This window comes from Eschrichtius robustus, chromosome 6, assembly GCF_028021215.1.
Source record: "Eschrichtius robustus isolate mEscRob2 chromosome 6, mEscRob2.pri, whole genome shotgun sequence".
Lineage (NCBI taxonomy): Eukaryota > Metazoa > Chordata > Mammalia > Artiodactyla > Eschrichtiidae > Eschrichtius > Eschrichtius robustus.
In genome coordinates this window covers 143,943,178-143,970,460 of record NC_090829.1, presented here as the reverse complement: position 1 = coordinate 143,970,460, position 27,283 = coordinate 143,943,178, and the positions used below count along the sequence as shown (strand labels likewise).

General features: G+C 55.2%; 1 protein-coding gene across 3 annotated transcripts in view; it reads right to left on the bottom strand.

The window, feature by feature from the left end:
* Nucleotides 1-576: 576 nt before the first annotated feature.
* The window catches only part of ABCG1 (ATP binding cassette subfamily G member 1), a 64,319-nt gene continuing 37,612 nt past the window's right edge, over nucleotides 577-27,283 (bottom strand). Inside the window, exons 3-15 of one of the 3 annotated variants that reach the window (XM_068545786.1) lie at nucleotides 17,157-17,274; nucleotides 15,152-15,284; nucleotides 12,815-12,865; nucleotides 9,810-9,955; nucleotides 9,528-9,651; nucleotides 8,711-8,825; nucleotides 6,627-6,811; nucleotides 6,389-6,490; nucleotides 5,328-5,496; nucleotides 4,387-4,487; nucleotides 4,115-4,273; nucleotides 2,799-2,917; nucleotides 577-1,643 (exon numbers count right to left, since the gene is read on the bottom strand). In XM_068545786.1, coding sequence (XP_068401887.1) covers nucleotides 1,415-1,643; nucleotides 2,799-2,917; nucleotides 4,115-4,273; nucleotides 4,387-4,487; nucleotides 5,328-5,496; nucleotides 6,389-6,490; nucleotides 6,627-6,811; nucleotides 8,711-8,825; nucleotides 9,528-9,651; nucleotides 9,810-9,955; nucleotides 12,815-12,865; nucleotides 15,152-15,284; nucleotides 17,157-17,274 — 1,751 coding nt within the window. In that variant the 3' untranslated portion in view covers nucleotides 577-1,414. The remainder of the gene's footprint in view (nucleotides 1,644-2,798; nucleotides 2,918-4,114; nucleotides 4,274-4,386; nucleotides 4,488-5,327; nucleotides 5,497-6,388; nucleotides 6,491-6,626; nucleotides 6,812-8,710; nucleotides 8,826-9,527; nucleotides 9,652-9,809; nucleotides 9,956-12,814; nucleotides 12,866-15,151; nucleotides 15,285-17,156; nucleotides 17,275-27,283) is intronic. The other 2 variants (XM_068545787.1, XM_068545788.1) reach the window with 2 other exon arrangements.

Here is a 27,283-nt window from a genome sequence, read left to right as displayed (position 1 = left end):
CTTCCGAGGACCTTCTTTGGCCAGAGTCCCCTTCCACCCTGGGGTCATACTGCCGCCAACAAGCACACGGGCACCCACCATGAATTCGAAGGCCGTTTACCCTGCAGATATGCCCACTGCTCCTGTGCTAGAGGGATTTTACTTATGTGACTGCATCACTGGAAAGGAGTTTCTGGTCTGGAAAGACTATGCTAGCCCGGCGCTGAGAAGGTGAAGGTGCCGCTGAGATGCCATGGAAACCAGATGTGGGAGACGGAATCTCCCACGGCTCTCAGTGCATGATTTGATGGAGCTCCAGACACCTCGGCCACACTAAGTCTTCGCCAGTTTCTGGCAAAGGCCTTGGATTCTCAGGAAATCTCACCATCTTCCTTCCTGTGAAGTTAGCGCATCTTTTGCGGGCTACACCTGCAGATACCACAATGTTCACACCTGGAGTTTCTCTAAGCCCAGCTTCCCCAGGTTCAGTGGAGGTAGTTGATGTGATATGTCAGGGAAGAGAAATGTTTGTAAAAAATCAACAGGATTGATTTTCCAGAATTTTTTTTTTTAGGCAAAATTAAGGTGCTTGGAAAGTTACGAAGAAAAAAAACCAATATATTTTGCTTAAAGTAAGAAGCATGGGGAAAATAAAAGACTTTGAAAGAGATGGCCAATTTCACCTTACAACTTTCTGTGTAACTTTAAAAGATTTCCACACGGCTTAGTGCATACGGTTCCAAGGTCATCCTTCAACCCGGGGCCGGCTTCTGTGTCTTTCCCAAGTTCTGTCTGTAAATGAGACCAGCTCAGCGATCAAGTCAAACCCCTCTCATCTCTAAACAAAGTATATTTACCCTGAAGAATTTTCTTCACCAAGTACTAAAAAGGTACAGTTTCTGGAAATGAGTGAAATTTATCGACTTTTGGCTTGGAAAATGACCTCATTGGAAAAAGAGACAAACCGTAGAAAGGTGAAACTACGAAAACACCAGTCACAGAATGGAATCGGCTCCGGGCTTCGCCTTTCTGCCCCTGGACGTCTGACTGCACAGGGATCCCCAGGAAGCTGCCTGAATCCCCCATCCAGGACCAGAGCTCCCTGGTCAGAAGGAAGAATTTTGCCGAGGAACCCCCTCGTCACCAGCTTTGTTGCAGTTTTAAATTCTGCCTCAGGGGTGGTATTCTAAAATCCTGCACATGGGAAAAAAAACCTTTCTACATCTTCTTCTTAGTTACAGCTAGAAAGGGTAATGGAGAGAAGGCCCAACCCAGCGGGGCGGCGATGTCCAGCACTGGACGCCCAACAACCAAACGTGGTCCCAGGGGTTGGGTCCCAGGAGTGTCTGTGTCCTCGGGCCCGGGCTTGCCACAGGTTCTGCAAGTGGCCCTTGGCCACTGTGTCCAATTTTCCTCTCTCTGGCTTTCCACTGCTTTACCTCTCTGCCCGGATTTTGTATCTCAGCACAAAGTAGGCAATGAGACGCAGGGAGATGAAGAAAATCCCCAGGACGATGAAGTCCAGGTAGAGCTTGGCGTTCTCCACGTCCAGCTCTCTGAGAATGGCCTCCGACTTCTGGAAGTGGCACGTATCATCGATGTCACAGTGTAGGTCTTCCCGGTCGAGGCCATAGATGGAGAGGATGACCCCTTCAAACCCATACCTGAGGAGGGAAGTGCCAGCGTGAGGACGGCTCAGGAACCCTCACCCCTGCCTCTGCCCACGTCTGCGGAGGATAAGGTACAGGTACCACGACCATCACCCCATCCTCAGCCTGGCTCCCCTCCCTCCCCGGAGATCTTTCTCCCTGGAGCACTTCCTAACCGCTCCACACCTTCCTAAGATAAATCCATTCAACGGCTTGACGATGTGTTTTCCAATTTTGTTTCCTCCAAAGTCTCCACAACAAGAAAAAAAAAAACACACAATAAAAACAAATTGAACCAAGAGTAGGTATTGTTCAAGGGTTTTACGAATGGAAAAGTGCTTTGATTACTTCTGATATCATACTTTTTTTTTAACAGTTAAATATAATAAAGGGTCCGATAGCTTTCCAAGGACTGGGGAGCATTTAAATAAAACATTTCTGCATCACCTTTCATTCTGTTCCAGCCCTGCATCATCAGAACAAAAACGCTAATTCTGAGAAGAAAGACACGGGTTTCTGATTTCTTGGTCTTGGAAAGTGCACCGATGGCTGAAACTCTGTACAAGTGCTTTGTCTTGATTTTGTTCTCCGGAACAATATACCTGGATCTGAATTGACATTCTAGAAAAGACAAGCTTGTTCACAACTGGGGACCCTGGCTGTCACGTGGAATGGCTGTGGCTGGGGAAAAAAGCTCTAACGACCGGCCCCGCCTGCCGAGGGCCAACGTGCCGAAGCACCTCTGAGCCGAGAGCGTGAAATCTGATCGCCTAAGTGCTGAGGCACCAGAACCGTCTTGTTCAAGAATATTAGGATGCTTGAAATGCGACCTGTTTTCCACCGGATTTCTTTTTAAGGTTTTAAGAGTTCAGAACCTTGTTATAAGCAGTGTTTATCCCAGAGAGGAATGAAGTTCCTAAAAGGTGGAAATATGCAAGGCAGCTCTCCAAAGCATGCAGGACACGGAGCCACGAGTGTGTATGTGTGTGAGGCATGCACAACTAGGAAAAAAACAAAAGGCACCAATACTCTTTGGGTTCATAATCCAAGAAACATGCCATCATCTAGCTGACAGCGAACAAGGGGCTTTTGTGAGCCTCTGCACATCCCCAAGTCCCTTCCCTCTGTTGTCCTGAAGTCCCTGAGTCGTAAGGGGCCCCCGCACGTTACCTGACGTAGGAAATGTAGGACATCCACTGCAGGTAGGTGGGGATTGTGTCGAAGCTGACGAAGAATCCTGAGAAGAGGAGGACGGGGATGGCTGTGACGGGGCCCACGAAGGTTGCCACCTGAGAGGGGACACAAAGGGGACTTACTCCCATCCACCTCCTCCTCCTCAGGTGGCCCGGAGGCCACAGCCCATGTCACCAGCAGCTGGGAAAGGGCCAGAGATTTCAGGACGGGTCACACCAGGGCCAGGACGGCGCAGAGAAGCACCCTGTTTGGGGAGCGAGCTGGCTGGTCTCTGGCACAGGGAGGGGCTGGGGTTTGTGCCCAGAGGCCCAGCTGGGCCCAGCAGAGGGGACAGAAGGTAATAAAGAGTAGAAACCCCACAGAGCAGGGGTAGCACGATGCTGGACATGGTTGTGAGGGCGCTTGGTTGGGAGGGAGGCACAGCACCCCAGGACCTGACGTCAGCGTGTTCCAGGGAGGAAGGGTCGGGAGCGCGATTCCCTGGGTGCTGACTGCAGCTGGCGTGGGCCGAGCACTTTCTACGGCTGTCGGCTGTGGGGTGGATGCCATCGCTATTCCCATCCACAGATGAGGGTACCGCCCAGAGGCTCTGAACACAGGAAGGAGACCATCACACGCCGGGGAGGGGGGCGTCAGAAGGCCACGGTGGTGCTGACTCCCCAGGGTTCTGGCTTTGTTTTCTAAGGGTCGGACTGGCCTGAGCACCAGGAAGCCCCAGAGGTGCAGAAACTGCAAACGCGGCGGGTTTGGCAGGTTGCGGGTGGGTGGTACCAGGCATCCAGAAGGGACACCTGGAGGGGCTCAGGAGGGTGGGAGCATGGGGTGCAAAGGGGAGTGTCTAGGGGACAGCTGAGTGGATCCCGAAGAGGCAACAAAACGTAGGCATTGAGAGCTTGGCCTCTGAGCGGCTGTGCGACTCTGACAAAATCACGTTGCCCCTCTGGGCCTCAGTCTCCCCATCTGTGAAATGGGGAGCACTGCACGTAACTCACGGGTGTGCTTGGACCCGATGAGCTGACGTTCAGAAAGCACTGGGACCAGCACCTCTTGTGCCCCAAGCTCCACACAAGGGCACCTGCTGCTGTCAATCTGCCCATCCTGAGCAGCCAGGACCACTCGATCCCTTCCCTGGGGGGTCAATCGACCTACCGAAGCCAGTCTAGGAACTCAGGGCAGAATCAGGAGGAGGGTGACAAGGAAGGGGTGCCGAGCCCCACCAGAGCCACAGCCCTGGTCACATGGGCCAGGGTGGAGAAGCGAGGCCTGTCCTGCGGTGCATCCTCGGCTGGTACCTGCAGGGACGTGGAGGCGGCTCCAATCAGCAGGCCCAGAGACTGCGCCACCAGCGAGGTCATGGTGCCCAGTGCCGCGAAGAGGACGAAGCGCACGGCGTCGGACGGCTGGGACGTCATCCAGTACACGATGCTGCAGTAGGCCACGGGGAACATGATCTGGAAACACAGGGCCTGTCACCCTCTCCTGCAAGCCGTACCTCCCTCTCCCCCACTGGGGGTACCGGAGAACCCCCGCCCCTCTTCACATCCTGCCACTGCCACTCGCATACCTGGAAGGGCACGTCGGCCATGGTCTTGGCCAGGTAGTAGGCCTTCAGGCTGTACCAGTAATTCAGGTGTTCTCGAAGAAACACTCCCATCTCCAGGGGAACTAGGGGGCGGGAAAACGGAAAGGGTCAGGCAGACATCGCAGTGGGATCACCACCTCAAACAGGTGGTCTCCTGCCGAGCCCTCTGTAGCCCCAACCTGTCCTACACCTCCCTGTGGACCATGCAGTACTTAAAAGTACCTGAAGTTTGAATGCAAAGGTGTGAAACGATTTACCCGTCTGGAAAAACTGCCCATCGTTTCTAGAACGGAAGCGTCATGAAGGGGAGAATCCAAGTGGGGAGTATCGCTGTAGTGATGGGTGCAAATATCTATGGTTGCCCTTATTTTCACTGAGCAACTGTAACCATGTGATTCCCTTCCTGGACAAGACCTCGCAAGCTGCTCTTGGAAATTCAGGGCAATTTAAGGAGGAGGCATTGCCGGGAGGGGGTGTTTAGGCTGGAGAGCTGGTGAAGCAACAGCTTTCTACACTGTCTCCCTGAAGTGGCCAAGGGCAGCCAACTTTGCAAATAGTCTAGAATTGCATGGAAATCCACCGAGAATAGCTTTACCCACTCAAACTTGGCCACACCAGGGCTGTCTTAACTGAACGAGGTAATGCTCATGCAGTAGTGTTTAAGGGGACCCTGATTAGAAAACCTTTTAGGAATGTCCATCAGCCTTCCACCAGGCTTACAAGTTTTCCTAGTGGTTCATTTCTTTGGCTTAAATATGGTATGTATTTTCTTGTCTAACAGAAAATACAATAATCCCTACATCTGTCAACAAAGAAAACGGTAGTGAAAAACATAAGACGCTGTGTGTTCGTGGCCAAGCAAGCCATGGCCTCAGTGGCAGATAAGGAGGGAGAGGTGGGCATGGGGTCCGCCAGGCACTCACACGTGAGGACGGTGGGCATGAGGGCTGCGAACATGAGGAAGAGCATGGAGAAGAAAAGGAAGCCGGAGTTGCTCAGGACCTTCTTGGCCTCGTTCCCGATCCCCAAGTAGAGCAGACCAATGAGGAGGCCGATGCCAATGTGGGAGGTGATCCGCAGGTGCGTCAGGACCTGGGGGCAGATGCGGTTCACACTCAGGTGCGCGGATGCTCGAAGGTGGGCGGTGAAAGAACAAGGCGGCCAAGGCCCCCCGAGGCGGCGGCCAAGGAGGATCACAAGCTCTGTCCTGCCCCTTCCCCCCACGAAACAAGCCCCCGACCCTAAACCAGCTCGCATGCGCGCGCGCACACACACACACACACACACACACACATGCACGCATGGCAGCATTTTACTGCTGTTAAAACAGAAGGAATTGCCATCCTTTGTGAAATCCCCTTCAAAAGTGGCAAACCAGGGAGGGCAGTGTACCTTCAGAGGGGAGGACAAGGGACAACGATGGTGGTGAAGGGGGCAAAGAATGGATACATGACAGGCCCGCCCTTGCAGAGCTCCGCCTGGTGGCCACCAGCCCCTACGTCTTTCAAACTGGATCCCAGAGGCCCCTGGGCACTCAGCCCCCTACACAGGTTGTCAGATCATCCACTCGAAAGGGTGGATCTCGTCATGGTCCCCAGTCCTTCACCAACTCCTTCCTGTAAGTGTCTGCACAACCCGCCATGCCCTGTGTCGGGCGGAGCTTTCCGGAGGGAGGAACACACTTCCCGATGTCAGCCTTGGCCAACGGCATGTGAGCACCAGTGACCGTTTCCCTCCAGGAGCCAGAGCTGTAAGGGCTGCCATTTGGTTTCTCTTGCACTTTCCCTCTGCCATGTTCCAGAAAGGAGCCGGTCCTCCATTCTGGATCCCAGGACGAGAAGACTCGTGGGGCAAGGCCATGACCCACAACACGTTACACGAACCAGACATAAGTATTTACTGTCCCAGCCACTGGCATCTGGGGAGTGTTTGAAAATGACCCTACAGCTTCCTTTGCCACGGAGAGTACTGCAGACCGCCTTACCGAATCCCTCATGATGCTGAGGAAAGTCCTTTTGAAGAGGATGCAGAACTGGGTGAGGCAGCTGGCAGAGAAGCTGTGACAGCCTTCCATGGAAGTGGAGTCCTGAGGACACACCAAGGAGGGAGGAGGGGTGAGACCCCAGCCCTGGGACGCCTCCCCTCTCGGCTAAGAAAAGTTCTCACGCAGCGGGCGCACGAGGGGGCGTGCAGCGCTGCTGGGGGCTGGGGCTTTGCATTACCTTTCTCCACCCCTTCAATCGTTTTGCCTGCTTTACCTCTTCAGAGGGCCGGTGCCAAAGAAAAGGGTTCACCTCGCCATCACCTCCGGGCTCTCTCCTGTACTCAGAGTCACACATGCCCTCCCGGACGGCTCTCACCAGGCGGCCGTTCTGATCGCCATATTCACCGGAAGCGACTTCCATGACTGCACCACGAGACACAGACAAGGTCACCCTAGGCATCGCTCATGTGAACGGCGGGCCTCTTTGCTTTACAGCAAAATCATTCATCTAGCAGGAATATTTTTAACTGATTATGTAGATGCTGTGTGATGATGCTAATGATATGATAAAAATCATTTAGTGAACACTGTTCTTTTGGCTCTAAACGCCCAGCAAGGCCATTTATCACGTCAGGAGCCTGAAAACGCAAATATGGATTGTGATGTCGGAGAGCCCAGGAAGTCAGGAGCTCCTGCATCTGTTAACTTATTCATCTGTCCAATATGTACTGAGTGCCGGCCACAGGCATTCAAGCACCAGGGTTGGAGCTGGGAGGAGAGAAGAAGGAAGCAGGATTCCTGCTGGGAAGGCAGTTCCCAGGGCGGGGGTGAGTGATGGGCGCTGTGGCAGCTCTCTGGGACCAAGGAGAAGTGCCAGGGGTCCTGAGGGAGGTGCACTCGGCATCCTGGGGACGTCGAGATCATGGACCACCGGCCCCGCCTCTCAGATCCCCAGGGACCATCTCCTCCGCCTTCCCTCCTTGGCCCCGGTGTCACGCCTCTGCACCCCAAACTGTCCAAGGCCCCACGCTGCTCCTTCTCTCCTGGGTCCACACGCCCCCTGGCGACCGCTGCTTCTGCTGTCCTCCCACCTGCCCTCTCCTCTCCCCCATCCTGACCCTCCTGGTGTGGGTCCCAGCCCCTCACCTGAATAAGATTCTTGCTAATGCAAAGTCCCCAGGGACCCCCCTCTGGCAAAACCAGCCGTCTGTTTCCTGAGCCAGGGTGGCTAAGCCGTCCTCCACCTGGTCACACACCAGGAGAGGCTGTCCTCACCAGAACGTCACGATCGATGACACCAAACGAGCCAGCACTGACCACTCTGCTGGTCACTCACACCCACCACCCTCCAAAGGGCCACTCTCTCCTCATCTCTCCCCCTCTCCTCAGGTGTGATAACTGAGGAGCTAGAAGCCACCAGAAGGGCACACCTTCCCCTTCTTGGGCCCCCCTTGCAGTCCCACGTGCCCTGTTCCTTCTCCCGTCATCCTTCTCTCCAGGCTCTCACCTCTTCGCAGGCCATGGACCTCACTGCCCTTCCCTGTTCAGCAGCACCTGTCCCCGACCGTCCTCTCTCCTGAACGACTGTGCAGCTACCAACCTGATCCATCCCCGCCTTTATAGATGCTCAAGCCTCCTCCCCCTCTCCCCGGGCCCTCATGTCCTTCCAGCTCCCGGCACTCTGGTTCTGCTTCGTCAGAGCCCCCTTCTTTTAAGAGAGAAGCATTTCCCAGCAACAGTGTCCCGTGGAACACAATTTGGGAGATGACATGTAGAGAATGCGGGGTCTGGATGCTTGAGCGTAAAACAACTGAGTGAGAAAGGCTGGTGACCAGGAGACCAAGGAGGTGGAGCCCATAAATCACAAGCTGCAAAGCACGGAAGCGCCAGCCTCAGGACCTCCGAGTCAGGAGGAGTAACTCGGACCACTAGCCTGGTCTCTGGCCTCCCACGGTCACATTTTTTGTTGGGTTTGGTCAAAATTCGAATCAGCATTTTAACATCTCCGTTAAGGGTTTTTCTCTAAGGTTATTTCTTTTCAGAAATAACTTCCTTTAGACTAGAAACATCACAGAGTAAAGTATGAGGAAATATTTCTCCTAACAATAGATCCCTTGTTGTAGTTCCCAGGTATTTTATCTGGAGGAAACAAAATCTCTTTTGACTTGGTCCTAAAAGTTCTACCTCAGGATGGCACTTGAGCTATCTGTGGAATATTCAAGTAATTCTTGATTTGGAGGCTTCAGGTAAAAGCGGAAACCCACCAAGAATAAAAAAGACCCCCTTTCTTTTCTTTCCGGCTGGTCAAGGCTCTCTACTTACCAAAATCGGCCGGGTTGTGGTAGGTTGGGCAATTCAGACCTAAATCCCTCAAATACGGTACAAGATTTGAGACTTTTCCCCGGTACACACACTGTCCTTGACTGAGGACATAAAGCTGGAAAAAAGTAAGAAGGGAAACATCAACTCCGCCTTCCTCTGTAAAGCAAGAGAAACTCTCAATCCATCCATCCATCCATCCACCCAACCACCCATACATTCATCCAGCCATTCATCCACCCATCCATCAATCCATCAATTTCTCTCTCAGGAGAGCTTTATGTTACCTCCCAAGGACTCAAAGTTCAAAGGGAAATCCATGATAAATCAGGGAAGACAGAAGATATCATATGACCAGGAATTATTATTATGTTGCTTTTTTCCCTTCATGCTAACCACCTGCTTAGGAAAGATTTTGGAGCTATACACATTTCATTCCTTGGGACATTTCTTTTGCTCATGATAATATCAAAACCTAAGATTTATAAAAGAGATGATATTGTCCAAATATCACAACCTGCTATCTCATTCTGTATGGCAAGTACTCCCCCACTGTCACCAGGGGGTGGGGAATGAAGCATCAGTAATGTCAGTGACTCGCCCAAGACCCCATAGCCGGACACCAGCCCCAGAGAGAGGATACTGACCAACTCCTCCTACCCACTCCGGTCCTGCCACCTGAGCTGCTTATGGAGCCAAAATCTTAAGAAACATAACACTTAAAGCCACTCAGAAATGAAGACACCGCAATGAACTAAGGGGAAGCCGTGAGTACCGGGATTTGGTTTCACTTGGGCTGATCACAGCAAGGCCTACGTACCTGGTCGAACAGCTCGAAGAGCTTGGCGCTGGGCTGGTGGATGGTGCAGATGATGGACCGCCCGCCCTGGGCCAGCCCCTTCATCAGGGAGACCACCTGGAAGCAGGAGGTGCTGTCCAGGCCGCTGCAAGGCAAGGGGCACCGTGAGACGCCTGTGGTCCCCAACCAGACCCTGCATTCAGTGTCCCGGCTGGGTCTGCGCAGGGAGGGGAGGGGATTCAGGAGGTATCCCCTCCTGCCGGCAGGGAGGGCAGGGGTCCTGCCTCCATGGCTCCTGCTTACCTGGTGGGCTCATCGAAGAACATGACCGGAGGGTTGTTCACCAGCTCCAGTGCGATGGCCAGGCGCTTCCTCTGGCCACCCGAGAGGCTGCCGGTCCGCGTGTTGGTGCAAGACAGCAGGCCCAGGGCCGTCAGGATCTCCTTGACCTGGGGGACAGTGGAGCCAGAGTGGCATCAGGGATCACCTGCCCACCTAGCCGCCTACAGGGCCCACGTGGAACCCCCAGCTGCCTCCCCAAGCCCACTCGCACGCCTGCCCTTGGCCAAGGTGGCAGACGCTCGGCAAGCGTGAGCCCAGGAGGCTGAGAGGCAGTGCTGGGGCCAGGCCGTCCCGGGCTGGAGTCCTGGTCCTGCACCCTGCCGGTCACCTGTCAAGTCCCTTCACTTGTAAGCCCCGCTCAGGGCCCGGGTCAGGGAAGATGTTGGATAAACACTGCAGAAAACGTGGATCAGTGAATACATAGGTGGACGAGTGACCAGGTGTCTGACCAGCACAAAGGGGAGGGCCTCCCTGATTGTTTGATGCCATACAGTAAGTCCCCTACATATGAACCTTCAAGTCGCGAACTTTCAAAGATGCGAACGTGCCCCTGTGTGCCAGCTGTTATACTGTACTACGGTACTTTTCAAGGTACTGTACTGTGATATTTAAAATGTTTTCTTTATTTTTTGTGTGTGTTTGTTTTTTATGTATTATTTCTGTGAAAAGTATTATAAACCTATTACAGTACAGTACCATAGAGCCTATCATGTTAGTTGGGTCCCTAGGCTAACTTTGTCGGACTTATGAAGAGATTGGACTTACGAACATGCTCTCGGAACAGAACTCGTTTGTAAGTAGGGGACTCAGCGCAGCGGATAAGATGCTTGGCACACAGTAAGCATTTACTCGAAGGCAGCTATTAGTGACACTGTTACTAGTGTACACAGCTCCTGTAGGCTCAATCACGCAGGCCGGGCCTCTCGGAAAGAAGGGGTGAAGCCCCTTTCACACTTGTAAACAGGCAAAGAAGGTCTCTGATTCAGCAGCAAGCCGAGGAAACTGCTTAAAGCTGCCCCCACCTCCCTCAGCGGCCCTGCCGATGCCACCCTGGAAGCAGCCTGGGCACCAAGATATAAACAGCCCGCTGCGCACTGAGCCCTCCCCAGCTGCTCCCGGTCATTGATGTGGTATCGACGCGGGGAGCAGGAAGGTCAGCGGACTTCGGTGCAGGCTGTGGCGTGGGTTTCCGCCGCAGTGTTCAGTGTTCAGGGTCCATCCCGGCATCTTCCCAGGGCAGCGGCCCTCCCTGCCTCCAACTCCAGGTTCACCTCTCGGGGGACAGCCTGCCACGGAGGCCCTGCCAGCATTCACTGGGCCATCGTCCCAGCTCCTGGCAGCAGCGGGGGGACCCCACTCCGGCGGCTTCTCTGGGGAGATGAGGTCATCCAAAAGGAGAAGAAACTCACAAGGAAGAAAATTTCCACCCCAGCTCTTGAATTACTTGCACGGTCAGGACAAAATGTGGCTTTGGTGACGGGAAGAGTCAGGGGATAGCGGTTCCACGGGCCGGGGAGCAGGCGGGTCAGACAGATCTGGGTTTGAATCCTACTTGGCCTCTCCCTTGCTGAGCGAGCCCTAACCCAGCTCCACTGCCTCTTCCCCGGAAGGCAGGTCAGCGCGGTCGCCCAGAAAAGGCCATCTTTCAGGCACACTTTCCCTCGCGTGGACCGTCTGCTGGCCTTCCCAGGACAACACGGCTCCAGCGGTCCCCGGGAACCCAGGCGGAAGGTGCAGAACGAAGACCACATCCCCACCTGCCCTCAGCCCCACCGGAAGGATGCTGGAGGTGGAGGTCAAGGTAAGCTCCTCCCGTTTCCGCCCTGTGCCGGCCTCTGGTCCCGGGTTCTCAAGAGTGACGCCCTGAAGGCTGGTTTTGTTTTAAAATTAATCAGAAAGAACAATGTTCCGGCCTTGGGAGAACTGAGGAAGGCTCCTCGCTGGGTGTTCTCGAGGGTTGAGGCTGCTTTTCTGGGAAATGAGGGAGGTGCGGCAACGTTCTACCACCTGCTGGAACATTCCATTCTACTGTGTTTCCTCGAGAAGTAAACAACCAGGACCTAGGCACACACAGGGGCTGGAGGGAAATGAGTCAGGGCAAGCCCTCAGCAGCAGACCTCTGCTTAGACAGTCACACAGTCCCGCTGATGGGCTCTGGGGGGGGGCAGGCCCCGCTGAGGACCGGGAGGAGGGGTCAGCCCAGCCGAGCTGGGAGCTTCCGGTGGGAAGCGTGCGCAGGGGCCCTGCCGGGATGCTCCCAGCCTCGTTCAGTCCAGCGGCAGAGCCCTCTGCAGAGAAGTACAGGGTTAGGGTTGAGTTGAGTTTCCCTTAGACGACGTGTAAACGTGAAGGGATGTGTAAATATAAACCAGGCCTCCCCACTAAGTCGGGGCTTCTGGCGCTCCCTGCGGGGTCTGCTTACCCAACACCCTCGTGCTCCCTGGGGTTTTAGGGAAGCAGAAACAAGCAATGAAAAGGATTAGGAGATCTCCATCATCCCAGAAACTTGTCTGTGTTATTTTTAAAAGGCTGGTTAATAACACGTAAGAACACAGTTTCTTCTTGCAAATGTGTCGGGGTGGACTCTGGTTATTTTTAAACGAATGATTAAGCATCTTCATTGTTGGTGTTGTATAAAAAAAAAAAACCAAAAAAACAATGGAGCATAACGTGTATTAAACACTGAAAGGGCAGAGCGTTGGGTCTAACCCTGAGGCTGGGTCCTCAGGCCGGTGTCCTGCACATCCTCACTGCGTCCGTGTGTCTGCGTCTGAGACCCTCTGGCGGCGTGGTCACTCCGGGTGTGTGCCAGCCCAGGCGCACACCGCGATGCCACCGTCACCCACACGAGGACAGCCGGGGCCAAGCCACAAACTCAACCAGCCCCCAAAGGCCCCTCCACGCGTGTGCGCTGAGTGGATTTCATGCAATTCTGGACCACCTGTGGCCTAAGCAAACACACTTACCATCTCCCTTCTGCCTTTGTCCTTCTCCTGGAGTTTCAGATGTGCAGACACCTGCAGGGGATGAAGGCAACAGTGTGGAATCAGAACAGGTGGCCGGCAACAGGACAAACTCACTCAGCGACCACAGGCCCAGTGCCCCAGGGGGGGGCTGAGCCGCCAGATGACGGAGGAAATCCTCAGAGGCCTGGGCTTCCAAGCTTCCTTGGTTAACTAAGGTAGGTCCAGGAGAGCAGTGAAGCCTGGGATGCACCCTGTTACCTCAGGGGATTCTCTGCTGTGCCCCGAGGGAAGTTAGATGTGGGCAATTGAGAGATGAGGAATCCCCAGGCATCGAGGGCTTGAAGCCGACTGGTGCCTATTCAGGAATTTCAGAAGCCACCTGCTAAACCACTGATAGCTTATAATTATCCATAGCACAGTATTTATGCCACAGAAATTGGCAAGTGGTACATATAAGAACTCCAGTTTTGTTGTTGCCGTTGTTTTGTTTTGTGTTGTCTTGCTTTGTTTGAGATCCTGCCTGCTAGCACACCATGGGGCCCCTGACCCTGCTTGGTGAAACCCTGAGTAACCATCACCACGCCCAGCATCAGCCTTGGTTCTTCTCTGCCAACGCCTGTGACCTAGGGAAGCAAGGACCCTGGCTTCCTCATCAGCACAGTGGTGAGGTTAGAACCTGCCCACCCGGTGAGCCAGTGAGGTTGTCCCGAGGCTCCATGAGAGACTAAGATGCAGGGGCGAGGGGCCAAAGGGCCATGGTCCCAGAGTCAGACAGAGCCAGCCACCGGCCATGTGACACCAAGTGTCACATCTTGGCTTGCCTGGTGGTGCCTGGCCAATATCATCCCTACACGTGGCACAGGACTTTGCAGAGCGAAAGGTACCCTTTTTCTCATTAACTCAGGTTAACTGTATTTATCAAAGGAATCGTGAAATTCTCAAAATCAAAATCTAATTGATTTTAACTCTGAAAAATAAATGGATTTCACAGCAGAGCCTGGTGACAGGTTGGGGGAGGATGGAGGTGACAGCAGGAGTCACCAATCTTGTTTGCAAAAGAAAGCAGTGATTGAGCTGGAAATCAAAGTGAAGTTTCTCAAACAAGTAACCAAGGACTTCATGCAGTAACTCTGACAAGCCAAACTCTGGTCACCCCAGATGAAGGTGAAGTAGCGATTAAGGAATCCACAGGGTCGGTAGAAACCTTGTATTTCCTAACTTTACCACCCTATTTTCAAATGCCTCCTGAGCTCCCTGTGCCCCCATCAGTATGCCCACTTGGAGGCCAGAGAAGCTACGTGGTCGGGGTGCCCGGCGCTCATGGCTGCTGGGGGAGCCCGTTAGAGGGCAGATCACGTAACCGACACCTTCCCTGCTTCTCTTTGCTCAGCTAAGGATCTCCTGGAATTGCCCTTCGGACAAGATGCGACCCCACAGAGAGGAAGCCTTGCCCCATCCGAGTCAAGAGCGCAGGGCAGCACTTCGCCCGTAGTAGCCCAAGAGGAATGCCCATCTACTGCCCAAGTACACGGCAGACCAGCTGGGAAGGTCCCAAACGTGCCAGGAGAGGCCTGGAGGTCAGGCACCGCCTCGTGCCGTGGACGAGGCAGCAGAACAGCAGGCAGCCCCGGGCGCACACGCTCCGTGACGGACAAGGGCGGCCCCCTGACCTTCCCATCTCCTCTGACTGCGAGGCTCTCTAGTGGCTCCCTGGCCCACGGTGGGTCAGCGTGGCCCCTGTCCACCTGGCACTTGGCTGGGTCATGGTCTGTCCAAAGAGCACAGCTGGGCCAGGCCATCCTGGACCACACTGTACAGGACGCCCGGGCTAACTGCTAAACTCTCGGAGGCGCCCTTCCTCGTGTGCTTTTGCAGGATTACACGTCTGATGACTGTGCCGGGCTGTGAAGGTGAAGGCCTGGGACCCAACCGGTGTGCAGCAAACTCTGGTTTCACCCCCACCTGGCGGGCAGGTGAGTCAGAGGACGAGACCCTCGGGGCCCTAACCCAGGCACCAGACTGCCTGGAACTTGGGCCCAAAGCCACAGAACCCTGATGAGAAGGGAAGAGCCTCAGCTGGGACACAGGACTGTGGTCACCCTGGAAACGGTCCCTCACATCAGCCAGGTTAATAACCTTCTCAGAAACCTGACCTCGATTTCGTCATCCAGGGTCTACAGAACCCAGGGCCTTGAGGGGTTGCCTTGGGCAAAGCTGTCCACATAGCACACCCGGTGCCAGGACTCTGTGTGAGGGAGGGGTGCTGGGCGCCGCGCTGTCTCATGCGAGGAGGGGGGGGGCGGCCAGGTGAGGGACTGCAGGCCCCAGGACGCTCACCATCATGGCCTCCTGCACGGTCAGGTGTGGCAGCAGCATGTCGTCCTGCATGATGTAACAGGACACCTTCCGGAAGCAGCGTAGGTCCCGCGGGAGGCCGTTGATGAGGACCTCGCCCTTCATGCCAGTCTCCCTGCAAGGCCAGCAAGAGCACGTGTCAGCCCGATCCCTCCTGCACCTCTTCCTCCTCCTCTTCCAGGGCCTGGGGAGGGGACAGAGGACGGCCCCCCCCAGCATCTTCTGACTGGACCAGTAGGGACACCAAGCCAGGCAGGGACGGGAGGCCCAGGACAGCACCAGAACTCAGAGGAGGGAACTGCACAAAGAAAACACTCAGCGTGGAAAGGGAGAGGCAAGCACGGGGCCTCTCTGGGATAGCACATTCGTAACAGCTGCCGGTGGACCAAACCAATGGAGATACACATGGACACTCCTACATGCAGCCACGAGGTCCCATGCACACCTCTGGCTTTGCAGGGTTTTATAAGGTGGGCGTATGAACAATCCTGTGTGTAGCCGAGGCTACACCAACCACCCCAAAGGCCCCAGAGGCCAAGAATCTTCAGTCTGGGGTGTGGCCACTACATCAGAACCAGTTCCTGGGGGTTGCACGACTATGACGCTGGCTGGGAGGACCACTGCAGGCCCCCTGGGCTCAGACGGCTCAAAGAGGAGGAGGTCGGCGCCCCGAGCCTCCTTGGCCAAGCGATGGGAAGTTGTTCTCTCTGACCACAGTGGAGGCGGGGCATCCTATGTGTACTGTGGAGACGGAAGGGCACGGCCCCGCCAGCCACGCTCACTCCCTCATCCACAGACCCACTGGGCATCTCTGTGGCCCGAGGCTCTTCTGGGTCCATCATCTCAGCCCAGGGACACAGTGGGAGCCATGGGCATCCTACTAAGGATCCCCTTTCTCCAGCCCTGCCTCCTCCATGCCATGAAGAACAGAAACACAGAGGGTCTATGGAGACCAGTGCAGTTATATCTGGTCTCCAACTTCCTCCAGCCCACTGCTGTGACCGTGGGCCCTGTGGTGGGTCCCTTCTTTCCTCCAGGGAATGGGTGGGATCAACTGGCGTTCCAGGGAACCAGGCTGGGAGCTCAGTTGTCTCCAGGTTGCCATCTGTGGCTCCAGGACGGCCACGTGCCGCGCAGGCTGGACAGCAGCTGAGGATGTGGGATGAGCTGAGAAACAGCTGCTCCCACCAAACAGAAGCTACTCTCCCCTCCCGTGTCCCCAGCGTGACACTGGGTGTTGGAAGTTTGGCTCTCACCTTTAGAAGTGAATACAACAGACAGGAATCTGCCATAAGTGAGACTTTTAAAAATCCTAATTTTCATCTTTAAAGACTAATTCAGAAGTCCTAAGGAAGGGGGTGGGGGTGTGGAATTTATCTTTCTTTGCCAGGAAATGAAGTTATTTTTAAAATGTATTTGCTGAAGTAGCAAATGGAAGCCATGAGATCTGAAGAGAACTGGCTTTAAGAGAGCATTTTGTTAACACTTCTGAAGATTCAGTTTTCAAATCATTCTTACATTAACGTCACCGGACCGGATGTCGAGAGCTGTGGTTTCCGAACGTCGGAACAGCTAACATGGCCACAAGCAAGAGTCGCGTGAGCTCTGGGCCCCAGCCTGACGCTGCTGCTTTTCTTCTGAAAATGGCTCATCTTACCTTTCGCCTTCATTCGTACTTGTCTCAGCGTTCTCCTGCCATCCCCCTCCCCAGCCCGGACCTCTCCATTACTTCCTGTCCCATAAGGCCCGGCCCTTCTGCCCCAGGACCTCCCTCTCCTGAGCACAGTATCCACCAGGTGACAACCAGCAGGTGCTGCCTTCTGACGCCCCCAAGGCCGGAGCTCTGTTCCCTTCCCAGATTCCAAAGCCTCTTAATGTGAGACACCCCTCAGGCTTCCCGGGAGCCTGCCCAGAGCCTTAAGAAGTGACGGGATGGACCATTCATACTGTTGGCCCCTGGCTGACCGCTGGGTGAAGGTCTGCTCACCTGTATCCGGCCAGGATGTTCATGAACGTGGACTTCCCAGCCCCGGAAGGACCCATGATGGCCACCAGCTCTCCACTGTTGAACTTCCCAGATATTCCTTTCAGAAGGGTCTTGTATCCTGTGAAAAGCAGATCACATTCATTTTCAAACCAGGACTCACTGGTTTTGCCCCCAGTACCGCAGAGGCAAACACACAGTACACTTGGCTGCAGAACCAAGGCCAAAGGCAAGGCTTTTCACACCATGGTACAGCGTTCCCCAACCTTTTTGGCACCAGGGACTGGTTTCGTGGAAGACAATTTTTCCACGGATGGCGGGGGGGATGGTTTCGGGATGATTCAAGTGCATTACATTTATTGTGCACTTTGTTTCTATTATTATTACATTGTAATATATAACGAAATAATTATACAACTCACCACAATGCAGAATCAGTGGGAGGCCTGAGCTTGTTTTCCTGCAACTAGAGGGTCCCATCTGGGGGTGATGGGAGACAGTGACACCCGAAGTGTGTTGCTATGTTCAGTCTACTCCGTAAGATGCAGCTTAATTGTCACTTGCCACTCACTGATAGGCTTTTGATATGAGTCTGCAATCAACTGATTTATTATGGTCTGTGTGCAGTCAAACCTCTCTGCTAATGGTCATCTGTATTTGCACCCACTCCCCAGCACTGGCATCACCGCCTCAGCTCCACCTCAGATCATCAGGCATTAGATTCTCATAAGGAGCGTGCAACCTAGATCGCTCAAATGCGCAGTTCACAGTAGGGTTCGCGATCCTATGAGAATCTAATGCCGCAGCTGATCTGACAGGAGGCGGAGCTCAGGCAGTAACGCGAGCCATGGGGAGCGGCTGTAAATACAGATGAAACTTCGCTCGCTCCCCCGCTGCTCACCTCCTGCTCTGCGGCCTGGCTGGGGGGCGGGGTTGGGGACCCCTGCCATAGTATTTATGAAAATGCTGAGTTCTGGGCAAGAAAATGGACCTCAGTTCTTTTGGATGCCTCTGCCTACTTCCTCGATTGCATGTCATGGGTGTATCAGTGATAAGTACCAGTGCACGTACAACGCTTTAGAGTTTACAAAGCCCTTTCGTGGACATCGTCTAGGGTACGAGGACTCCACCATTCTCATTTCGGATTGAGGAACTGGATGTCCAGTGGGCCTGGGCGACTTGTCCAGGACCCCAGAGCCAGCGTGAACAGATCCTAACCCAGGGCTGCACCACCCACCACAATGGTCAACTCATGCCTTTATCAATTAAGTGATTAATTTATTATTTCATGTATGAATGTTCTATTTCTCATCTCTACCGGTATAAATTATTTGTATAGAATTTATTCACAAATCATTACTTTATAATTAAATGACTCATATATTAATAATTCATTAATAATTCAAAGTTTATCATTTTTCAGTTGCATCACATTGCTTTGGACTTTCTGCCAAATCTCCATCCAAGAGATTTGTGAAAGGAAAAAAAAACTACACATGCCAGACGGAGTCACATTACTTTTTCTCAAGCAGACTGCTCAAATGAGCTACAAAGAATCAAACAGAAGCAACTGGATTCATCTAAAGACTCCTAATTCAGAAACATTTTTCAGGGACTCCCCTGGCGGTCCAGTGGTTGAGACTCTGCACTTCCACTGCAGGGGGCACAGGTTCGATGCCTGGTTGGGGAACTAACATCCCGCATGCTGTGCGGCGCGTCAATAAAATAAAATAAAATTAAATTAAAAAAAGAAGAAACACTTCTCAGTCCCTGAGAAACATTCCAAGGACATACCCTTAAATGATCAGAATCGGGCAAAAGCGGTACTTTGGCTTCCCACGCAGAGCTGAAAGGCGCCTGATGAGGAAAGGGCCTGTGGAGCCCTTGACTGAACCCTGGTCTTGGGCTCTGCACCTAGTCGCTCCCTAGACCCCCAAACCTGTGTGTCTACTCGAGCCCCAGCCTGGGTCTGGGGAGTCTCCTCCCAGCCACCTCTCGTCTTTCACAGATGGGACACCCTAAACACCCAGCCTGTCACCAGCTGCCTCCCTGATCTGGATGGCAAGTCCCTGAGGACCTTTCAATCAGGCAGAGAGAAGCGGAAGCAAAAGGCAGGAAGCATGCGGCCCTGCGAGCTGACTCGTTACGGGGGGCGGCGGTCACCCCCGGCTGGGGGGGAAGGGGCCACGGAGCAGACGGACGGGGGCAGGGGGGCCTGGGGGAGCAGCTCAGGACCACACGTGAGTCAGACTCCTACCCCCGGGACGTGGGTGATGGCAGGTGGGCAAACACACGGCAGGGGAGCCAAAGGAGACCAGGGTTGGGGGTCGGGGACCCTGAAAGATCATGTCTGCCACATGGTGGACAGATGGAGGGAAGAGCTGGGGGACAGCAGGGCCCCCTCCTCTGCAGGGCCAAGCCCCAGCGTGGGCTCCTCATGGGATGGAGCTCTGCGGAGGGGGGCCAGGTGCTCCGGGCCCCGGGCCCAGGGGACCTGTGTGACATCGCTGAGGGAGCAGTAATGCCGGGCATCTGCTCATTACTGGCCTCCTGGGGGTTCAGGCGGCATCGGGGTTACTCCAGAGCAAACCTTCCTTTAGGCTGTCCTTCCCCTAGTTCAGAGCCGATCCCCGGCTGGTCCCCTGGCAACCGGGAGCCACCCGGTTAGGGAAACGGATGGCTGGGGTGACCACTGGCCACTTAGAGGCCACGTGCAGCCTGCCCCTGGGTCATGACGCCTGAGGACAGCCTCACCTTGGGGATCTGAGGGGTCCCTTCCCTCCAGCGGGGCCCATGGTTGCTGCTCTCACCGTGACCCGTGGTGTTGGGGTCCACACGGGGGCACCAGATAGTAACACTGCCAGGGAGCTCCCACAGGCCGTGACACCCACGGCCAGGACACCAGGAACAGACATGGGTCTGGGAGGGGGGAGCGTCAGGCCTTTCAGGGGAAAAGGCAGGCAGACCGGGGTTATAGACCATGGTTTTGTCATTTACAGCCAGCAAACTGGAGTTGAGGGTCTGGCTGTGGACCCCAGAGCTAAAGTGATACACATGGAGCCAAGCGAGTTACCGGCCCCCCAGCTCTTGCTCTGGAGGGGCGTGGGCTCCCAGGGGGACGCGGAGCGAGGGGCAGGGAGTATGTGTGATGTGATGCAAGGCCGGCCAGCTGAGAAGCGTCCTCACGTGCAGCCCACCCTCTCGGGCGGTGTCTCTCTAATATCACAAACCTGTTCTTCTTTTAAAGCGACAGACTTGCATTTGGGATTGAAGAATCTCTCAAGTGGCACTGGACTCAGAAGTCCAGAAGGCGTCCGTCCACCTGTGTCCTCCCGGACCCACAGAGATGGGACGAGGAGACAGTGCACGCTCTGAAGCAGGCTGAGGGCCCGGGAGCTGGTCAGGGGCTCTCTCGTTGGAGCTGAGCTTGTGAACACGGGGGCATCCCTGTGTTCATGCAAGGAGATCGTCCTTCACTGCAGAGCCTCGCGGCTTGTGTCCTTGTAGAAATAGGAAATGGAGATGCTCCGCCCGCCCCCCCCCAGCCCTACTTTCCCGCCATAAGCTCTGCTCAGCCCAGTTCTTGGCGTAATGGATAAGCTACCTCCTCTGTGTGCTGCGGGCGCTTGTTCACACGGGTGCTGGTCCTGGGCTGCTCCTGGTCGGGACAGTGACCCCTCGGAAACCTCCTGAGAGGCACGGCCACGAATGCCCATCAGCTCCACGCAGGGTGTGGGTGTTCTGCCCTTAAAAGGCCAGACCAGAAGGCAGATCCAAACCCAGACCAGGGAGGAGGGGAAAGATGGAGAGAGACAGACAGACAGACAGTGAGATGACAGTGCCCCGGGCCCACCCACCCCAGGGGAGGGAACTCTGCTCAGACACTGGGTCCGGTAGGAGTTTTGCTAGCATCCTCTCAGATGGGGAGGGCACCATCTGCAGGGAGAAGACGGGGGCCAATGGCAGGAGTGCCCCCCGAGCCCCCAGCGGCAGGAGCGTTGGGGCAGATGTGTCGTTGGGCCGGAAAGAGGTGCCGCGGGGGCCACAGATGGAAACCCAGGGCTCCCGGCACAGAGCCAGGGCCAGCCGGGGCCAGTTTGTCTCACAGCCCCCGCTGCTTTACATCTAGGGGATGTTGAGAGGGGTCTTCCTGGGGAAGATGACAAAAGTAAAGTGTGATGTTTGAGTCTGGCTGAAAGACCAGTCGCACCCGGACATTTGGAGGAAATACTATTGTTGGAAGGGTGGCTAGAGCAGGTACCCAGCACACGGGAGGACCATGCGTCTGAGGGCGAAGAGAGGCCCGATGCAGAGGAGCAGACGTGCCTGAGAATCCTCGCAGCCCCACTGGCCCTAAGGGCAGCCCAAGGACCACCTCGCCTGGTTCGTCTTTGGTGTTCAAGAACAGTCTGTGAGAAGCAAGATTCGCTTTCCAGAGTTTTGCTTTACAAATGCCCTTGCTAGGCACGGTGTGTTATGTAAGGGGAGTGACAGACATGCCACAGCATTTCAAACTATCCCACAGATCCACTAAACTTGGAGCTGGTGGACGGGCCGGCCTTGTGCCTTGCCCAGTGGGCATCAGGAAGGAAAACCACGATGGTAAAACCGGTAAAGGCTTTCTCCGTAAACCCCGCTAGTGACACGAAAATGAAGCCAACTGGAAGGGACTTGTCCATGATCTAATCCTTTTCAAGGGGAGTTGTGACATGTACAGAAAATCCACACGTCCATTCAGCACCCACCTGGACTGTCTATTAAGACATGGAGATAAAGATGCTTATTAGCAGCTAGCGTTAAGTGAAACTGAAGGGCTTTCTTAGTTATGCCTGCAGTGACTTACTTTTAGAATGTTACCAGTTTGGAAAAAACCTGTCCAGACATCCTGAGTTTCGAGAATGAAGGAGACATCTGAGCAGGCTACTTCTTCTAAAGGCGACGCCCGCATGCTAGCGCCAAACCGAGTGCCCGACAGGAGCCCAGCACCTGATACCTGCCCCCAACGCACACCTCCTTTTGCGCCCCGGCCCTAGCATTGCCCCTAGAGGCCGTGAACACCAGCTCCACGAAGACATGACCAGAACAGCCTTCTGAAGCACCGTGTCCTGTGTGTGGAGCGGTGCTTGGCACGTAGTGGTCACCGAAAAAGCGTCTATGACGTTAATAATGAGAAGGTGAACTCTTTGCACAAGTGAATTCAGAGTGACAGCCACTGCCTCGGGCATTGCCGTTTGGTTGCCACTTCTTTCCAAGCCACCCCCAACAGGACCAGACCCCTCTGGCGAATGCTGGGCCAGCAGGAAGCGGCCAGGAGCTCCCGGAGGACCAGCTGTCTGGATGGTCTCTGAGATCAACTCACAGGGCGGGCACTGCCTTATGGAGGGGCCGTGGTGTCCCTGTGTCTCACATCCTGTAAGTATAAACCCACGCCCAGTCGCCAGTAAACTCTTAAGTAACAGCAATCAAAATGTGCACATTCCATCATTTCTGAGTAATCACTTTTGATGCAAATTTTATTGAAGTATAGAATACACAGAGAAAAGTGCACATGTCTTAAGTGTACACGCGGCTCAATATACGCCCCCAGACAGAACCACCCCACGGAACCAGCCCCCAGATCAAGAAGGAGGACGCACAGAGCCTCCGGAGGCCCCTCAGGTCCCAGCCGTTCAGTGCGTAACTGCTTTTGAATCTTAAATAGAACCCCTAGGGCGTTGATTTTTTATCAGAGGAACACATCTTTCCCAAACAGAGAAAAAAAAAAAAGATAATTTTCTCCCTTGGAAATGAAGACACCCTTCCTTCGCGATGGACGAGTCAAGGATAACCCCTTAGATGGGAAACCACTTCCCAGTGTCCGGCGGTGAGTGCCTGTTTGCGGCGTGTGGCCCCTGCCCTCCTCCGGCCAGACAGCAGCTCCTGGGATGAGCTGATTCTCGCCCAGAACGTACGTCAGGAGACCAGGGAGAAACAGAGAGAGCGACTGTCACATTTCCTACGTCAGCTAACGGCGCTTTAAAGAAAAACGGTCCTTGTCAACACCTCCGAGGTTCAGTAAGGTTGGTCGGGTAGGGGGATGGATTTTCTCACTGTAGACACGCGCCCTTGAAGGAGGGGCCGGGGAGCAGCCCCACCCTCGGGAAGCGCCAGCCCTGGGCGCCCTCACTCAAGGTCAGCACAGGCCAGCTTTGAGACATCTTCCCCTCCACGCCCCACAGCAGACTGAGTCCCGGGTGCCTCTCCATATTGCGCAGAGGAGAAACAAGGGCTCAGAGAGGGTTCGTGACCTGCCTGAGGCCACACAGCGGCTCAGCAGAGGAGCCAACATTCCAACCACTTCTGCCTGACTCCAGAACGGCCAGGAGCCTCTGCCAGCCCGGGGAGCACAGCCGGGGGGTCCAGGCAGCCTCACCCGTCCCTCCTTCCACGTGCAGGCCCACTCCCAGTGAATCCCGAAGGTCAGCTCAATTCGGGAATGCGCATTTAGTCTGCTGTTGCGTGAAATATTTAACAGAGGATGGGAAGAAAACACACACCTTCCTTCCCCAAAACATGAGATGCCCTTGGTCACCGGAGGCCGTGGTTGCCACCTGGGTGCCAGCAGCCTCTCCCAGTGGCAAGATGTTCTGAAAGCCAAGCTCCCCAGATCCTTCTGTGCGTCCAAAGGGCTCCTGATTCGTCCAATTGTCCCTCATCTTTCAATATCTTTTTCATTTTTATGAAATGTCCTGAAGTTTAAAAAAAAAAAAAAAAGGAAAGAAAGAAAACCAAACGCTTCTTGCCAGGATGTGGGAAGCTTCTTTTGCCGGAGCGGGGGACTCAAGCCCCGCTTCTGTTAAGGACCCTCACCGCATGTCCAGTCTCCAGCCCACGTGGACGCTCCCTGTGGTTGCTTCTCATGAACCCCTCTCGCCTTCACAGTCAGGAGCGGGGTTGGCGGGGGCCACGCACAGATTCGTGAAGAAGGGGCAGAGCAGCAGTGTCGCCGGCCACTTGGGGCCTCTTGCCTGAACCCCTCGGGAACCGTTAGGCCCCCGACCCCATTACCTGCAGAAAATAATAAGCGGCTTGTCCGTCAGACTCCAGCCAGTGGCCTGCTCACTCAGGTTTCATTTTAACAAGCTGCGGTCTTTGTAACAAGGGGCAGCTCTTCTAGGGAGATGCCAGGGTTGGTCAGTCTGTTTCCGAGCCGCACTGCACAGAGGCCTGTGGTCTGACCGTGCAGCGGGGCCGGGCCGGCCCGTGGGCACCCTCCCAGGCAGGCTATCTGAAGGTCCAGTGCCACAGCGGCAGCTCTGCCCTCGGGACCCTCGGCGGCGTCGGGGGGATAAGTGTGCCATAAAAATATTGGACGTAAACCACAGGGACCACAGCCAGCGCGTGTGCAGCTCACAGAGGTGACTGGGCCACACAGAACCTTCCTCCTCTGAGCCTCGTGGCAAAGAGGTGAGTTTCACCACAGAGGAGGGTCCCCAGTGGGCAGAGAAGCCGGCCTGCAGGGGAGAGGGGGAGGGGGCCTCCCAGATTCCCCTCCCTTCCCCCACCTGGTCCCCTCTCATCCACCCCCAGGGTCTCCACACCCATCAGCCAGGCTCCGAGACAGAGTTTCAGATCCCGCTGGTTCGTACCCTCAGTGGGAGACCCCCTCTCACACAGGAGAGGATAAAGCACACACCGAACCGCCCCCTCTAAGCCCACCCCCATCTCTGCACATCCAGGAGGTCAGTTTTCCAAGTAAAAAAACAGATCACTGTCAGCACTGACCACCTGACCACCAGGCGCATCCGAAACCCCTACGGATGCCTCCTTGTCGAGACCCCCTGCAGCTACAAGGAGGCCCCTAAGCTACCGGGGCGGGCTGGGGGTGCCCCGCGCCGTCTGAAGACGGTGCTCGGGGATTCCGTGTTGGAAGGGGAGGGGGCAGGAGGACACTGGTGAGGAACCGGCAGCCCACGTCGAATCGAGGGATGCCGGCCTCTGGGTGCTTTCCCCGTTCCCGGGATGTCTTTCCGTTTTTTCTTTCTGCTGATGGATATTTTCCTGCCATCAGCTCCTTGGCTCCCTGGCAGAAGTGGGGCTGGGGAGGGGGAGGGGTGGGCACAGGAAACCCCCGTCCTGCCTTCTGCTGCCACCTCTGGTGTCACCAGTCAGGTGGGTGGGTGGGTTCAGATCCAGGTTTCTAATTGTCCAGGATTCCACGCACGCATATCCGCACTCCCGCCTCCTTGCAAATAGCGAGCTTTTAGATATTTGAGCAAGCTCTTTTTAAATGTCTCAGCTCTAAAAGGACCACAGCAAAATCATTCAGAGGGAACAGGGGGAGGGGAGAATATGCGACTTTCAGTCACCTCCCGGTTTCAGCACAGTTCATGTGTCATCCAGGGACAAGACCCTGGCTGGTCAAGTGCTGACAACTCACATCTCAGGCCCTTCGGGAGGAGTCTGGTCCCAGCTCGGCCACCACCGAGCTATGGGACTCGGGCCAGTTCCCAGAAACGGTCGCTGCCCCATCTCCGGATCTCACCTCAGGGTAGAGGCAAGCGTCCGCTCTAAACATGCGGCCCGTGTCACCAGCTTTACCCGAGAGGTGGCACACGGTCCTCACCTTCCTCCACGGGTTGGTCCAGGAAACCGTAATCCTTTGCCCTTCCTGCCCTGTGAGCCCTGGCATGACTGGTGTTGACAGAACAACACGTCCAGGATACAGTGACCCTCACTGCAGAGGGACTGACAGCGTGGAAGCAGTGCCTCCAGAGGCCATGACCTTGTGCAGTAAATGCACACAGAGGGACTTCCCTGGTGGCGCAGCGGTTAAGAATCCGCCTGCCAATGCAGGGGACACGGGTTCGAGCCCTGTTCCGGGAAGATCCCACATGCCACGGAGCAACTAAGCCCGTGCGCCACAGCTATTGAGCTCGCGTGCCACAACTACTGAGCCCATGCACTGCAACTACTGAAGCCCTCGTGCTCTAGGGCAGGCGAGCCGCAACTCCTGAGCCCCAGTGCTACAACTACTGAAGCCCACGCACCTAGAGCCCATGCTCCGCAACCTGAGAAGCCACCGCAATGAGAAGCCTGCACACCGTAACGAAGAGTAGCCCCCCCTCGCCGCAACTAGAGAAAGCCCGCGCACAGCAACGAAGACCCAACGCGGCCAAAAATAAAGAAATAAAACAAATAAGTAAATAAACGCGTGTACAACTGCCTGACAGGCGCAAAGACGTGCTTCCAGCAATCCTGCCAATTTCACAAGATGAGTGACAGTTAGGTAAGCCAGACAATGGCCAGCTCCTCAAAAGCCACACTGGCTCCGGTCACCTCCGTAGTCCCCAGGCCAGCACGGCGCCCCTGCCAGGGAGGCCTCCAGGAAGCGCTCCTTGAATGACCGGCCAGGTGGCAGCAATGACAAGGTTCAAACCCTGCAGACCAGGCGTTGGCAACGCTTTTCTGTAGGGGGCTGGATCATCAATACTTCAGGCTCTGCAGGATGCACAGCCTGTCGGAACGACTCAACGCTGTGGTTTTGCCACAAAAGCAGCCAGATGTCACAAACAGACGCAACTCTATTCCCATAAAATTTTACTCAGAGAACCAAGCGGTGGGTCAGTTTGGTCCCCAGGCCGTCGTTTGCCGGCCCTGCCCTAGGGCCCTGGGGCGGGGTGAGGTCCAGCACCAGCTACAGCCACTTCCTATCACATTATCCCTCCAGTTAAGGAGGGGGCACCAGTTCTCGGGGCAGAACAGGAGGGCTGAGGCGGGTCTGAGAGCGAGGTGCCCACTTTACACCCAGAAACAAGGACGAGCAGTCACCTGGGCCTCAAGGAGCTCTGGACGGCACGTTCTCCAGCCTTCCGGAGTGAATGACGCCCGCTCGGCCAGCACGAGAGAGAGGGGACGGCCTGCGGGCGTCCCAGCCGCTAGGAAAGCTTTGGGCTGGCTGCTTTCCCATCCCTCCCAGACTCTCCACCGTGCCGCCCCAGTTGGGACACGAAGCCGCTGCCAGGGGCACCACCGGAGCCACGGCCTCGAGGGCCACCTGCGGGGCAGCCCTCATCAGATGTCCTGAGAGCAGGTGCTGCAGCTGTCCTGCTCCAGTGGCCCCTCCTCTGATAGAATGTTCTAGACCGTGT